This window comes from Diplotaxodon limnothrissa, linkage group LG8 (assembly GCF_057381915.1).
Source record: "Diplotaxodon limnothrissa isolate DT_005_m linkage group LG8, D_limnothrissa_male_GT1.1, whole genome shotgun sequence".
Taxonomy (NCBI): domain Eukaryota; kingdom Metazoa; phylum Chordata; class Actinopteri; order Cichliformes; family Cichlidae; genus Diplotaxodon; species Diplotaxodon limnothrissa.
The window spans coordinates 19674374-19695871 of NC_140603.1; the positions used below are offsets into that span (position 1 = coordinate 19674374).

A 21498-nucleotide genomic window follows, 5' to 3' on the forward strand; every position below is an offset into this window, starting at 1 on the left:
TTTTGGCATCAAGGTTACAAAATCTTGTCAAAAGCCATCTGAAGAGTGGAGGCTGTGAAACCAGCACACTAATCACATATGCATTTACTATTTGGTTCTCCACATACTCGAATATATCAAACTGACTTTCAAGGCCCAGGTCAGTGCTGGTCCATAAATATTCAGTCCACATGCACATGGGCAGTGTGCATTTATGCATCACAGCCACACAGTGTGAACAATCATTACCTGAGATGCACACTGGGTTCAGTCTGATTTAAGCTCTGCTGACTTCATAATACATGTCAGGGGGCATTGATCATGCTCTGTGAATATTCAAGCATCCTGACTGATTAAATTGGTATAAATAATTATTTAATGAATGTATCTATACATCAAGTAATTAAAAAAAATTACAGCTGCCTGACCTTCTGAAATTAGGGGTCTGCAGTGCATTCTGCTGGATATGCACCACTATCCTCATGATCTCCTAGGCTTTATAACTCTTATTATCTATTATTGAATAATGTTAGAACAGCTGCTGTTTTACAGATTTTATACATCTTATAACAACCCTCTGAAAGAACAATTCAAAAGCAATATCCTATTAATTACAGTTACTGTCTGTAATTACTCTCCGAAGGTGGTGAAAAGTCTATTTTTAGATCACAGAACTGGAAAGCTATCACACTACACAGCTGACAGCAATTACTTCATCACAGCATTTATGATGTAGTGTATTAGAACAGGCTGCGGTCTGTGAAAGAACACATGTAAACTATGTGTGTAGTCAGAGAAACTGAAAGAATTAGTGAAACAGAAGCAAGAAATGGAGGAAAGAACACGTTAAGAGAAGAAAATATCGCACCACCGCCTAGACTCTGCCTTGTATTTCAGCTGCACTTTGAAAATGAGCACAGAGATGTTTGGTGAAGCCTTCTATAAATAGGCTGTTGTAGGGAATACTTGGATAAATTAATTATTAAGAAGGGAGGTGTGGGCATGCAGACAAGATGCCTGTGTGAGGTAAAATCATCCTGCTGCCACCAAGATGGAGTTAATGCTCCTGCGCTTTTTGTGGGGCTGAGCAGAAAAGGAACAATATTTCGACCCTTTCTTATGCAATGCTTTTCTTCCTCTGCTATACCTTACAGTAAAAAACTGAAATCTGGCACAATAACGGAAAAGAGTCTCCTGATTCTTTTCAAAAAGTAGCCATCACCTGATTCCCTGGATCACAGTAACTTTAAAAGACTTTATCTAAACTTCTTTTGTACCCTCCTCCTCATTTAAACGTGAGATCCATTTGAAATTGTAAGATGCAGCTAAATAAATGTCATGAAAGTCCAACTAGAACAACTGGAATTCATTTAACTTTAAACAGAGTCACTTTAACCGATGACAGGTGTGTACTGACAAGTGTTTAGGTTGGATTAATTCTGAAATTACCTACACCCCTACTTATAAGAGTGTGTACACTTATGTAACCATATTAGTTACATTTATTTTTGTTTTGTCAGTTTCATTGTGCAGGTTAAAGGTCACAAAAGTGAAAAACAAAAATCAGAAATCATTTATCTTGGTTCCTTACAAAAACATGGTATTTTAATGTGAATTTTATGACCGTGGTCCTAAATATTGACGAATTATTAACAAATCTGACACCAATCAACTTCAGAGAGAAAGGTTTATCATAATTGAGATAAGCTTTAACTTACTGGCAAAAGACTAAAAATGTTTTTGACACATTACCTATTGATTCTAGATTACAGATCAACAGGTATGAAATTACTACCTACTGACCAGTAAGTTCTCTGGAAAATAGCGCCATTCCTGGAATATCCTCTGAACCTTTGTTCAGAGTGTAAGAGCGTCTAAAGTTTGTGAAAAACACTAAGACATTTTTCAGCATTTAAAGTCTCTGCATTTCCTAGATGATGAGTGCTATAAATAAATAATTAAATGCAACTTTAAATCTTATTCCTCGACTTTTTCAGCATCAGCTGCAAACAGTTTCACAATTTTATTGTTCTGTATGAAGCTGTTTGCGCTTGCTGACCTTATATTGCATGTGCACACACACTGAGGCGGTGTCTGATTTTTCTTTTTCTTTTTATACTTTACTTACATTTTTGGGGGGCACATCTATTCATCTGGGAAGACTGGTAGGTAAGATGTTAGCTTAAATTCCATTTTTATTGTTACAGAGCATCTGCATCTGTCTATAAGCTTGTCCTCCAATCCTGATGCACTTTTTTAAAATCTGAAATGACTGGGATACATTATATGACAGTTTTTAAAACAGTTTTTATTGACATTGAAATTTAAGCTAGGTATATGTAATGCCTCAAAATAACTTTGATAGCTTTTTTTGAAGCCAAAATCCCTGCTGGGTGTCATCATTTGTTTGTAAAAACCTTCTAGTAACAGATTATTCAACTGAACCAGCAGCTGGTGGCAGATTACATAATATGCCCAGGTCATCTAGCATGTATAAAGCTGATATTTATTTTACTAAGAAAGTAGATGAAATAAATTTAAAAATGTAATTATTTGTAAGCATTTCAGTACATCCGCCCATTCAGTTTTAGCTGCCTTAAATCTGGCTGGGCTCCTCTGACAAGAAGCTGTCCCAGTGTGAACTGGGTGCAAATACATAAAACTATGTGATTTGGTCGTAAATATATCCATAGGCATTTATTAGATCAGGTTTATGAGCCTGGTTTGGTTATTAAATTCTTCTTTCTCTTCAGTTTGGGCCAATAAGATTAAAGCGCTAAGAGCTGACGAATGACTGAACCCCAAGTAGCTCAATTAGTCTTCAGTCTTCTTGTTATCTTGACAAACATATATTTTTCAGTAGTCACACTTTATAACTGCACACCATTTTATTTATGTAGAAATGCTTGTTTAATGTGGTCTGGTATCGTTTCTGTCTGTACAAACGAGGACAGTTGTAGTGTCTTGTAGCCTTTGCGCATCTCAAGCCCACTGCAGTGTTGTTCTCAGGAGATCTCTGCCTGCTTGTGATTCTCAAAGTCTCATTAAACACAGTGGGGTCTGATGTTTGGCGCTCTTGCAGTGACCCGAGATGTGAATTAAAGGTGACCTCATTAGGCACTCCATTAGTTGGCCCTTATTAGGGAAAAATGCATCTACTCAAACAACCTTTTGTGCAAATGGAAATGCCTCCCAGAACAAACCGCAGCACAGGTCACATTGATTAGAACAAACTTCCCAAACAAGTCCAAACTCTAGTTTTTCCATGTGTATATGTGTAAGGAGCCTTCGCTTAAAGTTCTGTCACTTTATTAAAAAAAAAACACTCCAAGAGGTAAAATTGTCGGTTTTGTTGTTAATGCCCATTGTTTATAATCAAGAGTCCTATTCAGATGAAACAGCATTTACTTTTATCTCAATGTGTCATAAATTACTGCCTGTGTCCTGCTTATTTCTCCCTACCTGACTCCTTTTGACATCAATGGAGACCCTCACACATTCACATTTATACCAGGGCTGCAATCTTCAACCTGCCTGCCATAGGACCTTAAACTTTCCCACCTTTCACAGTTCAGTGTGATGCATCACAAAATGTATGTATTATGGCAGTACCATGACACAGTAGTAACAGTATAGATTTTTTATTTTTAGTGTCGTCTTGCAAGATAATTGCTATCATTGCTTACATTCTATAGTGCACACAACCGGAAAAGGTTGGAAATGTCTGAGAGCAAGATCAGCATGTCATCTTCCAATAATGATTTTGTACCTTTAGTACCTGCTAAAATTGGAAAAAATAAAACAAAAACATCAACAACAACAATCATAAAACAAGCATAGCCAGACTATGAAGAGGAGATACTAGCAGCCGATGACGTGCCACCCAAAAGTAACCAAATGACTCCACTGAGCATTGCTAGAGCAGTTACACTCCACATGACAGGAAGAGCAAACGATGAATGGAAGTGACTGATGCAGCTGCATGATGGAAAAGCAGAGCTGTATGCAGCTGGTTTAAAAAGCCCAGGTAGAAAATAGTTTTCAGTTTTATTATGTGATAATATTGTTCAGCTCCTGTAGAACTGAAAGATTAATTTACATTAGTCATTGTTAAATTAAAGTATGAAGAAGTCATGTCATACTTTCAGTTAAAATACCCAAGGAAAACACAACATAGGTGACTTTTGTGCTTACATTTCACTCATGCTGTGTCACTACTATTGCACTATAATGCTGGTGCTGGCACCTTGTTTGGGTAGATTCACACTTCTAATTAGGGAGCGTGTCATCAGTGACAGAATCTCACTGGAAAAGGAGGATGGAAATTTCCTTTCATTTACTTACATTTATAAATGCTGCTGCGAGCAAGCATCAACTAAAAGCTCATTATTTTTTAGCTATAATGTTAGAAATAGTATTACAAATTTTCTTGAAGAATCACTGATAGGTCTATAGTATAAACCTATTTGCTGGAACGTTAAGGACAATCTGCTACACAGCAAAAAGCAAGACTCAAGGCACCAAAGGGTCATATAACATGAAGGCAAACATCCTTGGTCAGGAAGAGGGTAGACCCCCCCCCCGGTGAGGAAGTCCAGCAGTTCATCTAAACAGAAAAGCACTTAGACTAGAACAGACGTAGCTACGTTAATCCTACCATAAAACAATTAAGACAAGATGCGACCTCTTCCCATGCTCCCAGGATGTAGGTGTGCATTCTAGTGGAATACACACCAAGCCTCTGTAGCCTGTTAAAGATCACACAACTTATCACTACACAATTGATTATACACCTCTAAGAATATATGGTTAAATGTTTCCTAATACAAATGACAATAATAAAATCTAAACCCAACAATCACGATATAATTTTGAGTCAGACGCAGATAAATTTAAAGCTCCCTAAAATAACCTTTATAATAAGCTTACAGATCAAACCTGTTTCCAGGGCTAGGTGTTGGATCCATCCTAGTAATTATTTTCTTTTTTAAAAGAGTGGTTATAATCCGATAAGTAATCTGCCCTGATCTGCATTATCACCCTATAAGTGGTAGTAAAAGGGTTATGTAGCTGACCTGCCAAAATTGGAGAAAGACACACACTCACACATCCACAAAAAAAGATGAAATCATGGCAAAGAAAAGAAAGTTGTTAAAATTGGAGGGCTTATAAATTTTCCAGACATTACTCAAGTTATTTTGACTGTATTAGGCATTTGGCTGTGTCCATCAACCAATAAGAAATAAGACAGTAAAGATTAGAAATAGGCCAGACTCAAGGCAAATTCTCCCGTCTTTTCATTTTCATGACATTCACAGCTCTGTGTGTGGCTTCAAAATATCTGGCTATTGTTTGAAGTCCTATGTTTTAGCAATCCATGCAAGCAGACTCCACGAGCCCACAAGCCTGTCTGCCAAACTGTGCAGCAAAAGCAGCTTGCATCTCCAAATCCAGCCATTTAAAGGGCTTAACTGCACAAGCAGCTTTGTAGTTAGTATGAGGTGACAATCACAATGGCTCTTTGATGTTCACACAATGCTAAGGAAAAACACTTATCGCAAGGTGTTACTTTGATGTAACGTCAATACAAAACTGCAATTTTCTTGACACTTGTGAAATCCAAAGCACAGGTTTCCAAAAGATGCTTCATTTTAAAATTACACCATTTCTGACAATGAAGTCACGCAGTTTTCTTTACTAATTATATGTTCATCATTTTTCTCCAATACTTTCCTATCATTTCACTGAGGTACATCGCATGTGACAGTATTTATGTGCAAAAAAAAAAAAAAAAAAAAAGGGCCAAACATAAGCCTCTTAACACTAAGGCACCATTGTAGGTGGGCATATGCACAATTAGTTCATTAAATAAACAGTAACCACAAGAAGAACTAATTGGTTAAAGCAATAATTAATATGCAGTCTAACCACCCCTCTGCTATTATTCAGCCTTTTTAAACCAGCTAGATGGAAAGTAAGGCTGATGGGATCTTGGAAAACCTGCATTTTCTACATTTCTGTTCATCTTCTTTGCAGACTGTGGAGTTATATCGTGTCAAAAGTCCCACATAAGATTAAATGTAATCATGAGCAAATAATTTAATTACACGGGTACAGGTTTTCGTTGCCACTTACGTAGTTAAGTTCTGCACATGCAGAACTCAGCAGCCCAAGCACACAAAATAGCCATCACGCTGGTGAGAGCTTCTGCTTGGTTAACGCTGCAGCAGATTTGTGCTCTTGCAGACAGCTCTGCTTTGAAAGCTGAATTCTGTTTACACAAATTACTCAGACTTTTGACAGTTTACGAGGCCAAAGTCCAAAGAAAGAAGGGGGACTTAAGTGATTTGTCAGATTCAGTGCACACACAACCTCTGTGACTGACAGGTTCATCTGAATGTGGTAAACCAAGTTATACTGTGATAGCAACATAAGCTACTGGAAGATAAAGAAGCTGAATGAACCATTAAAAGTTTTTTTTCTGTGTACATGTGGAAGTATTGACAACTAGCGCTGGATTGCTTTAATGCTAAAGAAATCTTAAAGGACTCAAAGTCAAGTTTTGAAGCCTCTACAGTCCTGTTCCATTAGCTTGTTGTACAAGATCAATATTCATAACAAGGATCATGAAAGGAAGAGCGCATCAGGATCTAGTCATTATAATTTTGGGGTTGCAGCCAAAATAGCTGCATATACACCTGTCAACAAATTATTGCCCACTTGCTTTAAAAGTTGCTCTAGAATCTCCAAGATCCAGTTTTGTGTGGATTGCTGAACACCAACGAGGCCTCCACTTCTTATCAACACATCATTTCCCCTAAATTACTTCCATATATTTTGTGAGGTTTTGATATTTTCTGCTTCTGTTGTGTTTTATTCAACTTGGATTGTGCTTTGTGTGCCTTTGCGGTATTTTTCTATTTGTTGGCATTTTCTTAGGCTGCAGTGCACTTGACCTCTCAGGGCCACCATATTTGCAGCCTTTTGTTGCCCCTGTCCTAACTATGTCCTAAGATATGTTGCTGCATCAAATTTAAACTGAGTCAAACTGTTTGGCATGAAATAGTGAAATTTCAAAGTTTAAGCATTTGATAAATTTCATATGTTCTACTTTGACCAAATGCAAGTTTATGGGACTTGCAAATCATTGAATTCTGTTTTTGTTTACACCGCATCAATTTTATTGGAATTGGGGTTGTACACGGAAAGAGAAACGTCCTACTCTGATAAACTTGTCTCAGTCTTGGAGAAAAAGTCAAGGCTGTATTTTTATTAATTTAATGTCAATGCAGTACTAGAAGTACCCTCTTCAGTAGATGACTAAGTTACATCATAGTTGCCAAGCAACACAAGCAACTTAAGGATAAGTAATTGTTATAAATTCATCTTATTTTACATCACACATGTACACATATCCCCACATTTGGTCAAGGCAAGTCTGCCATTTAGAGCTGAAGATGAAAACTATTCATTATGAACTTTCAATTCTTCCATCTCATTACATTAACAGCTTTATATTTGAAAAGAGAAAATAACCTAGAAGTTCCCTATCCCTAAAGCAATAACCTAAGGTCAGTACTAAACAAAGTCCCTGCTTATTCCTCGCTGACATTGTACACGGGACTCTGCTGAATCAGCAGCATTTCTGAACCCAATCAAGGGCAGTAATTTACTGACTTCATCATCAATCAAAACAATGCAAGATACATAAGTATAACAGTGAGGCTGTAAAGAATGAGAAGTTGTTTTATTAGTTTGCAGTTTGTGGAGAATCCTGCTGTTGTCAATATCTGTGTCTCCCAACCATTTATCTGCCTTCCCTGCAAGCTTCTCTCTAGTTATTTTCAAAGGTCAGAAGGACAAATCCATCTATCTTACAGACAAAAAACAACACATCACAGACTGTCAGGAGGAAGATGCATCATTCACTCACTTTTAATTGAATGATATTTCCAGCAGGAATGCAGCTGAAACAAACACAAGGAGACAGAATACACTTTGTCCAGAAACATCATCTACACAGTATAATCAGGCTGTATGAACTGAGTGCTCATTAAAAGGAGTTTAGTTATACAAAATGTTATTGAAGAAGATCATCATTATCCAATTTGCTGCAGTGCATTTATGTGCGGTTTGTTTCATGAAGTGGAAATATTGCTAATCTTAAAATTCATGTTTCTAATGAACACTTTAAAGAAAGTCTTGATCAAAAATAAGTGCAACCTATAGTTTAGTTTAACCATCTAAATTCTGGCTATTGATAATATGATGATCACTGTCACGCTTCTCTTTTTTGCTTTTCCTCTTGTTCAGTCAATTCTGCTAACTCCGGCTTGAAATCCAGTCCCTAATTCATCTTTATCCTTCCAACCACCCATAACTATCTATCTACTCTGAACTTTGGAAAAAGTCATCATATACAGAAATAGGGAGCTATGGCACAGGAAACGCTAAAAAAGAAAGATATACAGATGAACTTCAACTACAAGTTTATTTAAATTGCCCAGAGTAATTATGAAAGAGAAAGGAAAGTGATATTCTAAGAGGAGAGCAAACAATTAATTAGTTAAAGAGGAGGAAAAAAAGCTGATAAGCAAGTTAGTGAGAGGAACAGCAGAAGGAGGAGAGCTCTGAGAAGTGACTGAAGGGCAAAGTCAGACAGAAATTGCGCTATAACTTTACCTCCATAAAAATGTCTTCTGTGTTGGCTGAAAATTTGGTGGTCTGTGTAACTCCCTATGGACCGGGGCACCAAGCACTGTCAGCATTTGCACGCAAAGTCTAATGTGAATATTAAACTTTATGTAGCAGCTGATTCTGAGCACAGCTCTCATTTTATCCACTACTTAACAAAAGTGGTGTTTTATAGAACCCATATTATGAACAGTTACATGTTTTAAATTTTATTTTTCTACAGCAATAGGTTTACATGCTCTGATATAAAAAAAAATACATTCTTTTTTTTCATATTGTACTTGTGACACCGTGTTTTTCTCCTGGGATATTTTAAGCCCCCCCACATCCAAAAAATCCATTAAAAAGTGCAAAAAAAAAAAAAAAAAAAACTACAAAGAGTGACAGAAGTCCGCACGAAGTTAATATAATAATAATGATAATAATGATAATTATAATAATAATAATAATAAGTCTTATCTGCAGATGCACAATACTGCACGACACCCACTTTGTGTAAGTCATTACATATTCAACTGGCATTTATAATTTATGGTTTATAGTTAGGTATTTAACATTTAATGGTCACAAGCAGAGGGTAGATACTGAAAGATCATGGTTACAATCGCAGAATCAAGCTTCCTCTGTAGAGTATTCTGGGCTAAGAAAGGGTGAGGAGTTCATTACACCTCAGAATAGAGCCACTACTCCACATTGAAAGGAGCCAACTGAATTGGTTCAGGCATCTGACAAGGATGCCTCCTAAGTATGTCCTGCATGAGGCATTTTCAGCGTGTCCTACAGGGAGGGGTCCCGGGGCAGTCCTAGAACAAGCCGGGGAAATTGTTTTTCAGCTAGTGTTGGAAGACCTCAGTGCTTTACCAGAAATTTAGAGGAAGTGTCCAAGGAGAGGGAGGTCTGGACGTCTCTGCTTAAACTGCTGCCCCAGTAACCCGGATGGAAATAAGAGGTAACTGTGTTATAAGCAGTCATAACAATAATGGACTGGTGCTTATAGAGCACGTTTCTATTCTACTTGAGCACAAAGCGCTTTACATGCCTCTTTCACCCATTCATACAAGCAGCTTTTTTCCTTCCTATGCACCTTCTATTTAACAGTCACACATTCACACTCCAATGAACACATTGCAGAGCAACTTGAGGGTCAGCATCTTGCACAAGAATACTTTGGCATGCAGACTAGAACAGCCAGTCAACCAACCTTCCAATTAATAGACAACCTGCTCTACCTACTGAGCTATGGTCACCATGGATGGATGAATGGACGGGTCAGCTGATGGGCCAAAGCCAACACTACATAATGATACTACATGGGAATATCAGATAATAATCAGATTAGAATTTTAGATTATGAGCTATATGCTAACATTAAGGATTTTCCTGTTATTGGGAAGACATTAACACCCAAATGTAAAGTAATCGACTGGGTCTTTAGTTCCTCGGGAGTATTATGTTTGAGATGACAACTAGCTGGGATGGACTTCAACTTTTGGACCTCTCCATACCTGTGTGTGCATGATCAAATGTGCTATAGAATGAGCACAATAACTAAATATGGAGCAAATTGCTAGCTTACTTTTGTTAAAAGGTTACTAAATTGGTTGCTAAATTCAGCTGCTTCCAGAATCTGTGATGCTAAAAAACAGTAGTGGAAAACCTTAAAGGTGCCTTTTATACAGAGGTTGGCAAAAAAGCCTGGAGCCTTATAACTACGTGCAACCTTACAGACATGATAAACTACAGTTTTTAACAACTCGTGCCGCGATGAGACTGTTGTGTGCCATAATTGTTGAGTTGTTGGTCTTCATAGAGGTGCTAGAAGGATTGATTTTGCTGCTTCTGGACAGCGCCAGGATGTCGAGTTCCCTGTTTTTAGTCTTAATTTTAAACTAAGCTTAATGTAAAGTGCATTTACATGACACAACAAGCCAAAAGCAAAAGCAAATTCAATACCGAATAAACTTGTACAACATGTGCTCCAAGTGAGTAGAGAGGAATAATAATATTTTTGGAGCAATCACCTTGCCCGTAGGTGGAGGAGGTGGAATAACTACTCATTCTCTGTCACTAGCTCTATTAGAAGCACTCAAGAAAGCCAGTGGGCCCACTTAGCGGTGCAATAAATACTCTGAGAGCTGAGGGACAGTGAGGAGAGAGAGAGCGAGAGAGGGGAAAATGAGTGAGACATAAGGGAGAGCTGCTAAAGAGATGAGAAAGAATAAAAAGATTGGTTGTTAGAAGTCAGAATGGGGGAAACAGGGCGAGAGCAGAAGGAAGAAACTGTTATGAAATTAAAAGATTTAAGTAAAAATATTCAGAGTGACAGAAGAAAAAAAAGCAAGTAAATCTCTACAGATACTCTCAAGTAGATTACTCTTAAAGAGACCCCAGTTGTAACACATATTTAATCTTTCCCCTCCCCTTTCCTCTTCCTTATTCTTCTGTGAGATGGGAATAGGTCACGGTGCCAGCAGCTGGTTTTGCAAACAACGGGGCGACATGGCTGACGTAGCTCAGAGGATTGTTTCCTCCCATTTCTGTTTTGTCTGGACAAGCATTCGCATGAATTATGACCCAGCCACTAGCAGGACACAGCAAACATATGCTAGCTGATTGTCTCATAAATTCACGCCGCACCTCACTGCCCACCATCCATTGTGCCGTCTGTAGTCAAGTAACAACAACAAAGAGCCCTTCCTGCCAGGCCTGTTTCAGGTCCCTGTGGTGATGACCAACAAAAGACGAGTATAATGTGATTTGTTATTGTGATATTTGCTGCAATTAAAGCTGTCGTTGGAGATTTAGATCCATGTTGGTGAGGGATTTAAGCTGGTTTAGTCACTGAAAATTTACTCTGATTCAATTCGGAGAAAAACGGATTGGCAAATCCATTTAAAAATAAAATAAAACTTCGGAGTTACAAAGCAGGCAACAACCCTCTGTTAAATCTAAACCAGAGGTACAACACAAGCAAACACAACAAACTCTTCTGAAACCCTCCACTTTACCTTACATGACAAAAAAATTTAACTACACCTCACAACGACACAACTTTGGTGACAAAACTGCAGAGCAAGGCAGGCAGAAGCATGACACCTAGTTTATGCTCGCTGTTGTTACCCTGTATACAGCTTAAAAAGACTTTCTAGGGAAAACTTGCCTCCCAACTTTTACTCCTGCTCCAGAGCTGGTGCAGAGCTTTCTTCTGAATGGTAACACCTTCATTTTAAGACTGCAGCAAGTCCAGTGCCTCAAGCACCAGCATAAATGGATACGGTGCTGTAGTAATGTCACGTTTGGTGTGACATTACCAGTGCAGAGACCATAAACTAGATTTAAATGTAGGTGAGTATACATTAGCACTCCAGGGCACAAGTTTAAGAAATACTAGTCAGAGCAAATTTGGTTGAAGTCTAGTTAGTGAAAAATGAAAAATGGCAGATGCCTTGATGTGTAAATAGATGTGCGTAATAAAGTTGTTCCATAATACAGAGTGGGCCATTTAAATGGTTACACCGTAATAACATGGGAATGGTTGGTGATATTAAAGTCCTGTTTGTGGCACATTAGTATACGTGAGGGGGCAAACTCCTCAAGATGGGTGGTGACCATGGTGGCCATTTAGAAGTCGGCCATCTTGGATACAACTTTTGTTTTTTCAATAGGAAGAGGGCCATGTGACACATCAAACCTATTGGTAATGTCACAAGAAAAACAATGGTGTGCTTGGTTTCAATGTAACTTTATTCTTTCATGAGTTATTTACAAGTTTCTCTTTGTTCACAGCCATTGACATGTCGAAGAGGTTAACACGTGAGGAGCGGATTGAAATTGTGTTGATATCTGGTGAATGCAGTAACCGGGTCATTACAGCAGATTTCAATGCAAGACACCCTACGAGACCACCCATCTCCCATGCTACAGTTAGCAAACTGCTTGCTAAGTTTCGCGAAACTGGTTCAGTGTTGGATTTGCCAAAATGTGGATGCAAGAAAACTGTCACTAATGAAGAAACATCAGTGGCTGTCCTAGCTTCATTCAGCAAGCGCCCACAGCGTAGCACTCGCCGCATGTCACTGGAGAGTGGCATTAGTCGAACATCCCTTCGGCGGATATTAGCTACTCACAAATGGCACCCTTACAAACTCCAGCTACTGCAGCATCTCAACGAGGATGACCCAGATCGGCGCACAGAATTTGCAGAATGGGCAAAACAAAAATTGGAACAGGACCCTCAGTTCACGCAGAAGATTTTGTTCAGTGATGAGGCAAACTTTTATGTAAATGGTGAAGTTAACAAACAAAACCACCGCTATTGGTCTGACACTAACCCACATTGGATGGATCCCTCCAAGACTGTTGGAACAACAAAAGTGAGGGTTTGGTGTGGTATATGGGGTACAACGATAGTGGGTCCATTCTTCATCAATGGAAACTTCAAGGCCACTGGATATTTGAAATTGCTACATGATGATGTGTTTCCCTCTTTATGCACTGAAGCTGGCACGTTCCCTGAGTTTTTCCAGCAAGATGGTGCACCACCACATTATGGGTGCCAGGTCCAAGCATTCCTAGATGAACAGTTTCCTGGACTGGTCATCATGGGCCAGTTAATTGGCCCCCAAGGTCTCCCGATCTGACCCCCTTAAGACTTTTATCTTTGGGGTCATCTGAAGGCAATTGTCTATGGTTTGAAGATACGAGATGTGCAGCACCTGAAACTATGGATACTGCATGCCTGTGCTGGCATTTCTCCTGTGGTGTTGCTATCAGCGTGTGAAGAGGGTTGCATTGACAATCCAACACAATGGGCAGCACATTGAACACATTTTATAAATGGTCAGAAACTTGTAAATAACTCATGAAAGAATAAAGTTACATTGAAACCAAGCACACCATTGTTTTTCTTGTGACATTACCAATAAGTTTGATATGTCACATGGCCCTCTTCCTATTGAAAAAACAAAAGTTGTATCCAAGATGGCCGACTTCTAAATGGCCACCATGGTCACCACCCATCTTGAGGAGTTTGCCCCCTCACATATACTAATGTGCCACAAACAGGACTTTAATATCACCAACCATTCCCATTTTATTACGGTGTATCCATATAAATGGCCCACCCTGTACTTTAAGTGTCACTAGAGTCTTCATGTCATCAGATGTTTGTCTCCTCCATGCTTTCGATGCCTTGATGTGAGCACCACTCTGTTTTCCAGATCATTTGGTCCTATTTTAAAGAGGGTTTTCCATGTCCTTTTTAAAAAAAAATTTAGTTGTTCTTAGTTACTACTACTATTATTATTATTACCATTATTATTATTAATATTAATATTAACATTATTATTATTATTATTATCCTGGAGGACACAGAAGCCTTCAGGGTTGCATCCGAAAGGCCATTTGCCATAAAAAGCTGACCTTAAATTTTCTATTTTCACTTTTCCCCCCACTTATTTGGGAAAATCCTACTGAGCACAAATGAGTGGAACAAAATTAAACCTACTTCAAGGGGAGACTTGTTTAATTCTATTTGCAGACTATTAAAGCTGGCTGCTGCAGTCTCTCTTCCCAGCCTCCATGTGTACATTAGTGATAACTAATGCACTGTACGTCTAGTAATCTCATATGTCTGCAAACTGCCAATGCCTAAATTAATGTACTTAATCAAATAACAGCCAACATTAGCAGATAAAGCACAGAAGAAGTGTTGGCACATCCATTTAACTAGACACGAGGTGTTATAAAAGGGCGACTGGATTCCATGTTTGGCAGCAGGGAGGACTCCTCTTCTGGGACACTGTACTTCTAATATTTACAGCATGTACACAAAACGACTGTGGACATCCTTCTCTGACCTAAGCTAAACAAGCAATAAGGACCTTTCTTCTTTGTTTACTTGCAGCTTTTGATATTTTGTGCACACATACCAGACAACGCTTACACCCCTCTGTGTAATCTCTGCTCTCCAACTCTGAGGCCAAGCTAATTACCTGAATTAAAGCGGGTTAGGGTTGTTATGCAAGCCGCCACAGAATTAGCCTCGTGGGAAAGTAAATACTCGCACTTAGTCCCAATTTACATATTAAAAATTATTTCTTTTAAACTGAAAGACCGCTAAATAAAACAGTAAAGAAAATGATATAAAAACATTCCTCTATCAGTAACAGATTATTGCTTTAAAAAAAAAATCCTGCAGTTTTTACACAGGTGTGTTCCGTTACCTTTGATTCTTGTTGACTAGGCACAGTAGCCTGTGGTCGGTGAAGGTCCCGGTTTTGAGGTTCGTTCTCCTTTTCGCTTATTTCTGTCATTTTCTGTTTAAAAAAAAACTTCCTTCCTCAGGAAAACTCAACCAAACTGGCAAGTCCACAGCGACAGAGGAATCTGGAAACTACGCATGCAGAGGTGCAAGCATCCCTACGGTCTCTCGTGCAGCGACCCTGGACCGATTCTGACTGCTAACTTGTGGACAGCAGCCATCTAGGAATACGCTTTAAAGCTCTCTCTGTCCTTTTTTTTCGCTCTGAAGACACGGTGGGAAAAATATCCAACAGCTGCAGCCAGCCGGTTCGTCCACTTCCCTCCGCCGCCTCTCTCCTCTCTCTCACACCGGCCAGTTTTTCTCCGCTCGCTCGCTCACTTGCACACGCGCTCCTACAACAACTTTGATTTCACCGTCACAAGTGCTCCGCTCGTCCTGATTGGTCGAGACCAACGAAACTACGCCAAAAGCAGCAGAGGAGCTGAATTCTATAGGCTGGAAAATGATGATGATGAAGGGGCAGTACCAGATTCAGGTGAAAGCTGTTGAATTCTCCTTATAAGCATCGTATTTAGATATTCAGCGTCTATGTTGTTGTTACGCTTTTGCCTACAATGGAGAGTAAGGGCCAATAAAATAGTGTAAATGTCTCGAATGGTCGCTCAACATTGTAATGATGTGTTTCGACAGCTTATTTTCCTTCAGTGAAAGATTTCTTAGCTAACTGTGTTTATAAAAAGTGGTTTTATTATTTGGAATTAAACTTTGTCAACTTTGACTTGTTTAAATTTGCTCCAGCAAACAGTAGATTATCTCCACAATATTGCACGTGGTAGAAAATTCCAATATATCGCATATAAAAATAGCATGATTATGTTGTTGATGTTTAAGTGCGGTGCGATGCTAATACACTTCTCCTGATGCACAGGATATTGGTAGCAAGCCTGCAAATGTAATATTATTACTTCATTAGTGAAATGAAACTTCTTCCCCCACTGAAAACGGTTGCGTACAATATGATCTCATTCAGTTTCCTGAAAGCAAGACTGCATTCACTACTGGGGCAATATGCAGGGGTTGATGAAAAATGAAAGGCAATAAGGCTGAATTTCGTGCAATACAATGTTTATTTGTACACCACAAGAACAATGGTTAAAGCTAAAGGGACACTAAAGTAGCATAGTGGAGGTATGGAGGCAAATACAACCGTGTTTATAAAAGGTTTGCACTTCTAAATTTTGTGAGCAGGTGTCTGCACATGCGTATGGATACCCAGGACTGATTTATCTTGTACTTGCATACTATTCTTATACCAAGTTATTTCTCATAAATATGTGCAAGTATTTGATTTTATAGATTTTATCTTATGTATTTAAAATTAAAGTCCAATTAAAAAAATTGAACAAGAAGAAAATAAGAATATATTTTAAAACAATACAATACTATGTGCGTAGACAGTTCACAAAGAGCACCAGCAGCAAAGCACAGGTGGCTGATTCAGCACCAAGGACAGCTCCTCCCCTCTCTTGCCTGCCTCTATGTGTGTGTGTCTGTCACTTATTATCAGCCTTACATGTGAAACTGTCTGGTTTTATAGTTGACAAGTTCTTTTCATTCCAATAATAGAACTTCTCTTATCATGCAAGGTCGTTTGTGTTTGTTGCAACAACCTGTATACAGCGTGTAATGTATTCCATAAAAACAAGCTAATTATAGAAAGGACTCAGAACAAAGCAGTGGCACCGACTGCTAATGATTCATTAATATTTAGATACTGTACTGAAAACTAAACACTTTGACAATGAGCATAGGGGAAACATATCACGCTGCGATGCTGCCCTGTCTAGTTTTATTTATGTGCACATTTAAAAATATACACAATGAAATGTTTTTATACAATATTTTCTACCTATTTATCTATCTTCACCAAAATATTCTATCTGAGGAAGATGATGTTTGTACACCATGTCCCAGTTTTTTTAGTGGCAGTTGTCTGAAATAATCATAGCTGGCCTTGAGCAGTTTAACAGCACACTGACAGAGCCTGCCTTTGTCAATTTCTGCTGCAATGTTGTGTTATTTTGGAGCAGGAAATTATGTAAATTGAAGACCATTATCTTATCTTAAATGCATGAAAAAGCTGATAAGGACTCTCAAGGGCTCCTCTGCGTAACTGTGTGTGTGAGCTAGTATCAGCTCTAGAAATGAACAGAGTGAGGTTATGACCTTCATGCATACATTTTGATACTTCATAGGTATATGTAATCATTTCCTGATGATTAAGATTTTTTTGCCCTTTTACATGTCACAGAACTCATCTGTGCTTTTTATCTATTTCTTGTTTTGCAAATATCATCAGCTGAGCATCAAATATGTATGTACAACTGAATGTCCACATTTGTATGGATATTTTTGCTACATTTATTAGCCACTGAAAACACTTGGTTGCCAAATAATTATTATTAGACATAGTTGATGTCCTTTGCTGTCATGTCATGGCAGGATTCTTGCTGATATCTATTTTAAAGCATCATCTTTTAATATTTGCTTAAGGAAGTACTTTTTCATTCTACTTATGATACTCTGTCTTCCATATGCTTGCTGATTCTCTGTCTCTCAGCGTGTATTTTTGATGTCTAATTCAGGTTTAAAGGTAAATATGTGTTTGATTACAAGCCTTGACTTTGCAAAAGATAAAAAATAAAACAAATCCTTATCACATGTGAAGTTTGCTCAAAGTAAATATTCCAGAAGGACCAACAGCGTGCACTGGTAACAGAAGAAAAAAGTAAAATAAAATATTTTACACATGTTGTTTCTTCACTCTTTCTTCTTTTCCCTGCAGTTCCAGATGTCTTACTCCATTTTCCCGACTGTCATCTAAAATGCTCTCCACAGTGCACCAGTCTTTTTACGTCATCTTGTGTATGTGAATATGTGCGAGTGTGTGCATTTGTACTGTATGTTTGCGAAGTAGAGCTGCAAGAAGCAGGAGAAGGGGATTAGGGCCCTGTCTCTAGAAGGCACATGACCTGATATGCCTCTATTTAATCTCCCCATCCATTCAAATTAGCATAACCCTATTTTCTCTTTTGCTTCCCCTCTATCTAGCCTCTCTTCCTTCTCCTCTCCCATTTTTAAATCTGTCAATCTGCACGCTCCCTCTCATTTCCAAATTATCATTTGTCATCTATACTTTGATTCTCATCTGTTTCCAGGAGTAAAACTGTATTTTCCCAGCAGGCAGTCTGGAGAGACAGCTGACTTCAGCTGCTTCCCAGCACTGGGTGGCCAGACAGTTTTGGTTTTGCTCTGAAATGCTTCAGTTGGGCTCTGCTTGGGCTGTGTTTGTTGCCTCCAGAGCTTGTGGTGCCATTCAGCCACCAATAAGTACAATTTATTACATATAGTAAGAAACAGATGAAGAACTGGATTGGTTTTAGTCGGGGTTCTCATTCTCTCTATCACTGACTTTGTGTTAATCTGTATTTAGCCTTTTCTTCTCCCTCTGTCTTTATCAGGTCATTGCTAGCTCCCTGTTTTAGATTAAAGATTTGTTAGGTACGTTTTCAGTTAAAGCACCTTTTCTTGTAACACCTACCACTCAACCTTGTTTTTTATCTGCTCTTCAATCCACTTTTTGGACTTTATTGAACTCATGGATAATAGTGTCAACATTATCATAATCCTCAGGAGGATTACTGTAAGTTTGCTGGGTTGCTGTCATTGTAAAGCACAATCAAAATTCTTTAGTCATTGTCCTTATATGCCATTATTGGAAGATTATGCTGCATATGACCTTCCTGATGCAAGTTTTATCTTTCTATCATTAGACCCTCGACTTCAAAAGAATGCACACATTGCTCAGGCCGGGGGGTTTCTCTGTATGTGGCCAACAGCTTTTATTAAGCATTAAACAAGCATTATACCCCAGAATTCATCTGGGTAACATTGAGTTGTAATGAATGCATTAGTCATCTGCTGACCTTGTCAGCTAAAATGTTTTTATTGGTCTCAGAAGCAAAAAGAACTTAAATTTTGAAAAAGTGATATACACTTACCGGCCTCTATATTACAGTTTTTCTCAAATGTTAAAACACAAAAGCCAATCCTGTAACCCAAATGACCAGTAGTCTAAACACATTTACTAAATGTAGCCACCATATTCCAGTACCATAAACACATGTCACATGAAGACACAATTCACAAAACACAACCCTCTGTACTCATAAATCTAAACACATTTTTCCTTGCTAAAACACATGTTGCAAAACAACTCTGCTCATATCCTCAAATGAAAGCCCATGTGATGCAAAATGCTTGCCACAGTCACCAATCTTTGAACACAGGGAACACACCTGGCGTCATTCACTACACACAATGACTCAAAATTGAAGACACTTGTTGCTAATGCTGTACCCACATGTAAAAGCAAGTTCAGAGTGCACAGTATGCTGAAGAGTCCAAACAAACACAATGGATGAAGGCAGAGTCAGGGGAAGAGGAATCTGATGCAGAGGAGGGAGAAGAGCTGGCCCTGGAAGAAGAGGAGCAGGCCAATGAGGAAGAGGAGTTCAAATGAGAGGAGGAAGAGGAGCGACCAACGAGGAAGAGGAGAAGGCCAACATGGGAGAGGAGAAGGTCCAGGAGGGAGAGCAAGACAACCTCGCACCATCATTACGGACGAGATGCGAGCAACAGCTCAGCGACATGATGCCGCACAGTGATTGTGGTGTGTGTGTGGTGTGAATAACGTAAATACACTTCACACCCTGTTCATGTTTTCAAGATTACTGTTGTGTGCAATAGATTCTGTTTTTGCATTGAGTTGTGTTACAGTAGTGTACGTACATGCAGGATTTTCTATAGATTTATACTACTCATATGAAACTCACAAATCTAAATGCCTAATCCTCTGCAGAGATCTACGACGATCCGTTACTGTATAGCTTCTAAAATATGCATTGGCAGTTATGAAACAAAGAACCTTCTCACAAATTGAGCATTGTGTTTTCAATTGTTTTGCTGTAGTTTGTAATGCTGTGTATAGTGTTTACAGTTTTGACAGCTTCGAGCTGCTCTCTTGGTGTGGGAGTTTGAGTTTTGCAGTGGGAAGGTGTGGTTGTGTTTATGTAGCTTTAGAGAAGGGTGTTGTGTTTGGACATTGGGGGACCTGGTGGTAACGTTTGTGAAATGTGTTTTAGCATTTGAGAAAAACTGTAAGTACTGCTTGATGATGCAAATATCCAACCAGCCACTGGATGCATCAATGTATGGGTCAGCTGTGGCTCAAGTAAGTAAGGTTTATTTATATAGTGCTTTTCAAAGACATAGAAGTCACAAAGTTCTGTATGAATATATGAGTAACTGGGTGAATTAAACTTGTAGTAGAATGTGCTTTGATTGCTTACCTGACTTAAAATGTGTTGTAAAAGTACCAGTTCATTCACCATTCTTTCATGCACACATGGTCGACATAACCTGGTGAAGTTCAAACACATCATGAATCTACAGCAGCTGTGCAATGCCATCATGTCAGTGTAGACCAAAAGATTAATTATCATTGTCACCCACTTGCATCCATTATACACCCACAGTTTTTGAATGCTGCTTCTATCTTCAAAACCAAGGAATCACACCAGATAAATGCAACACCAATATCTATTTTATCACTCTGCCTCATCCATGTCATATTAAAGAAATCAAATATAATTATAAGAATAAATAGTATGATTGAACTACATTATGTATTTGTTCAGCTGCACTTCATTCATACTGAAGTCTGTTTATTTGTATTCTCAGCAGCAAAAGCGTATTGCATATGTAAAAAAGGAAAATCTGTATAAAGCCTTTAAAAAAAGCCTTAAATGATGCAACAGAAAACCTGATAGATTGTCTCAAATAAGCCTCCCATTTAGGTCCCAGTCACAGAAGGGAAAAAAATATGTCAACAACTGTGAGGGACCACAAAAAACCACTGGCTGGTGACTGACTGCAGGGATTTTTTTTGTAACCCAATGATCACTATCCCAGTCTGTCACAAGGCTAACACATAGAGACAGACAAATATTTAAATCCACATTAATACCTTTAGAAAGAAAGAAAGTGTACTTTATTGGTCCCCGTGGGGAAAATCCCTCTCTGCATTTAACCCATTCACTCAGTGAAGCAGTGGGCAGCCACTGGAGCAGTGTGTAGGGACGGTACCTTGCTCAGGGGTACCTCAGGGTAGTTGTTCAGGGGAATCGAACCCCCGACCTTCCGATCATGGGGCCACCACTCTACCTACTGAGCTATCCCTGCCCTACTGAGCTATCCCTGCCCTAGCCGGTTTAGATAACCCCATGCATTACTTTGGATTGTAGGACAAAGCCAGAATACCTGGAGACAACCCAGACACGGGGAGAACATGCAAACTCCTCACAGAAAGGCTCAAGGCTGGATTCAAATCCAGGACCTTCTTGCTGTGAAATGGCAGTACTAACCACTGCATCGCCTTAAGGCCACAAGGAACTAGAGATACTTTCTTTCTATATTTATATTAGTATAAATATAGAAAG

At 38.8% G+C, this 21498-nt stretch overlaps 1 protein-coding gene across 1 annotated transcript in view; it reads right to left on the minus strand.

Moving 5' to 3' along the window:
• LOC146626784 (SH3 and cysteine-rich domain-containing protein 2-like) overlaps positions 1-14987 on the minus strand; it is a 38607-nt gene extending 23620 nt beyond the window's left edge. The window contains exon 1 of the mRNA XM_085360792.1: positions 14898-14987. Within this exon, the coding sequence (XP_085216918.1) occupies positions 14898-14987 (90 nt within the window). The remainder of the gene's footprint in view (positions 1-14897) is intronic.
• Positions 14988-21498: the final 6511 nt, after the last annotated feature.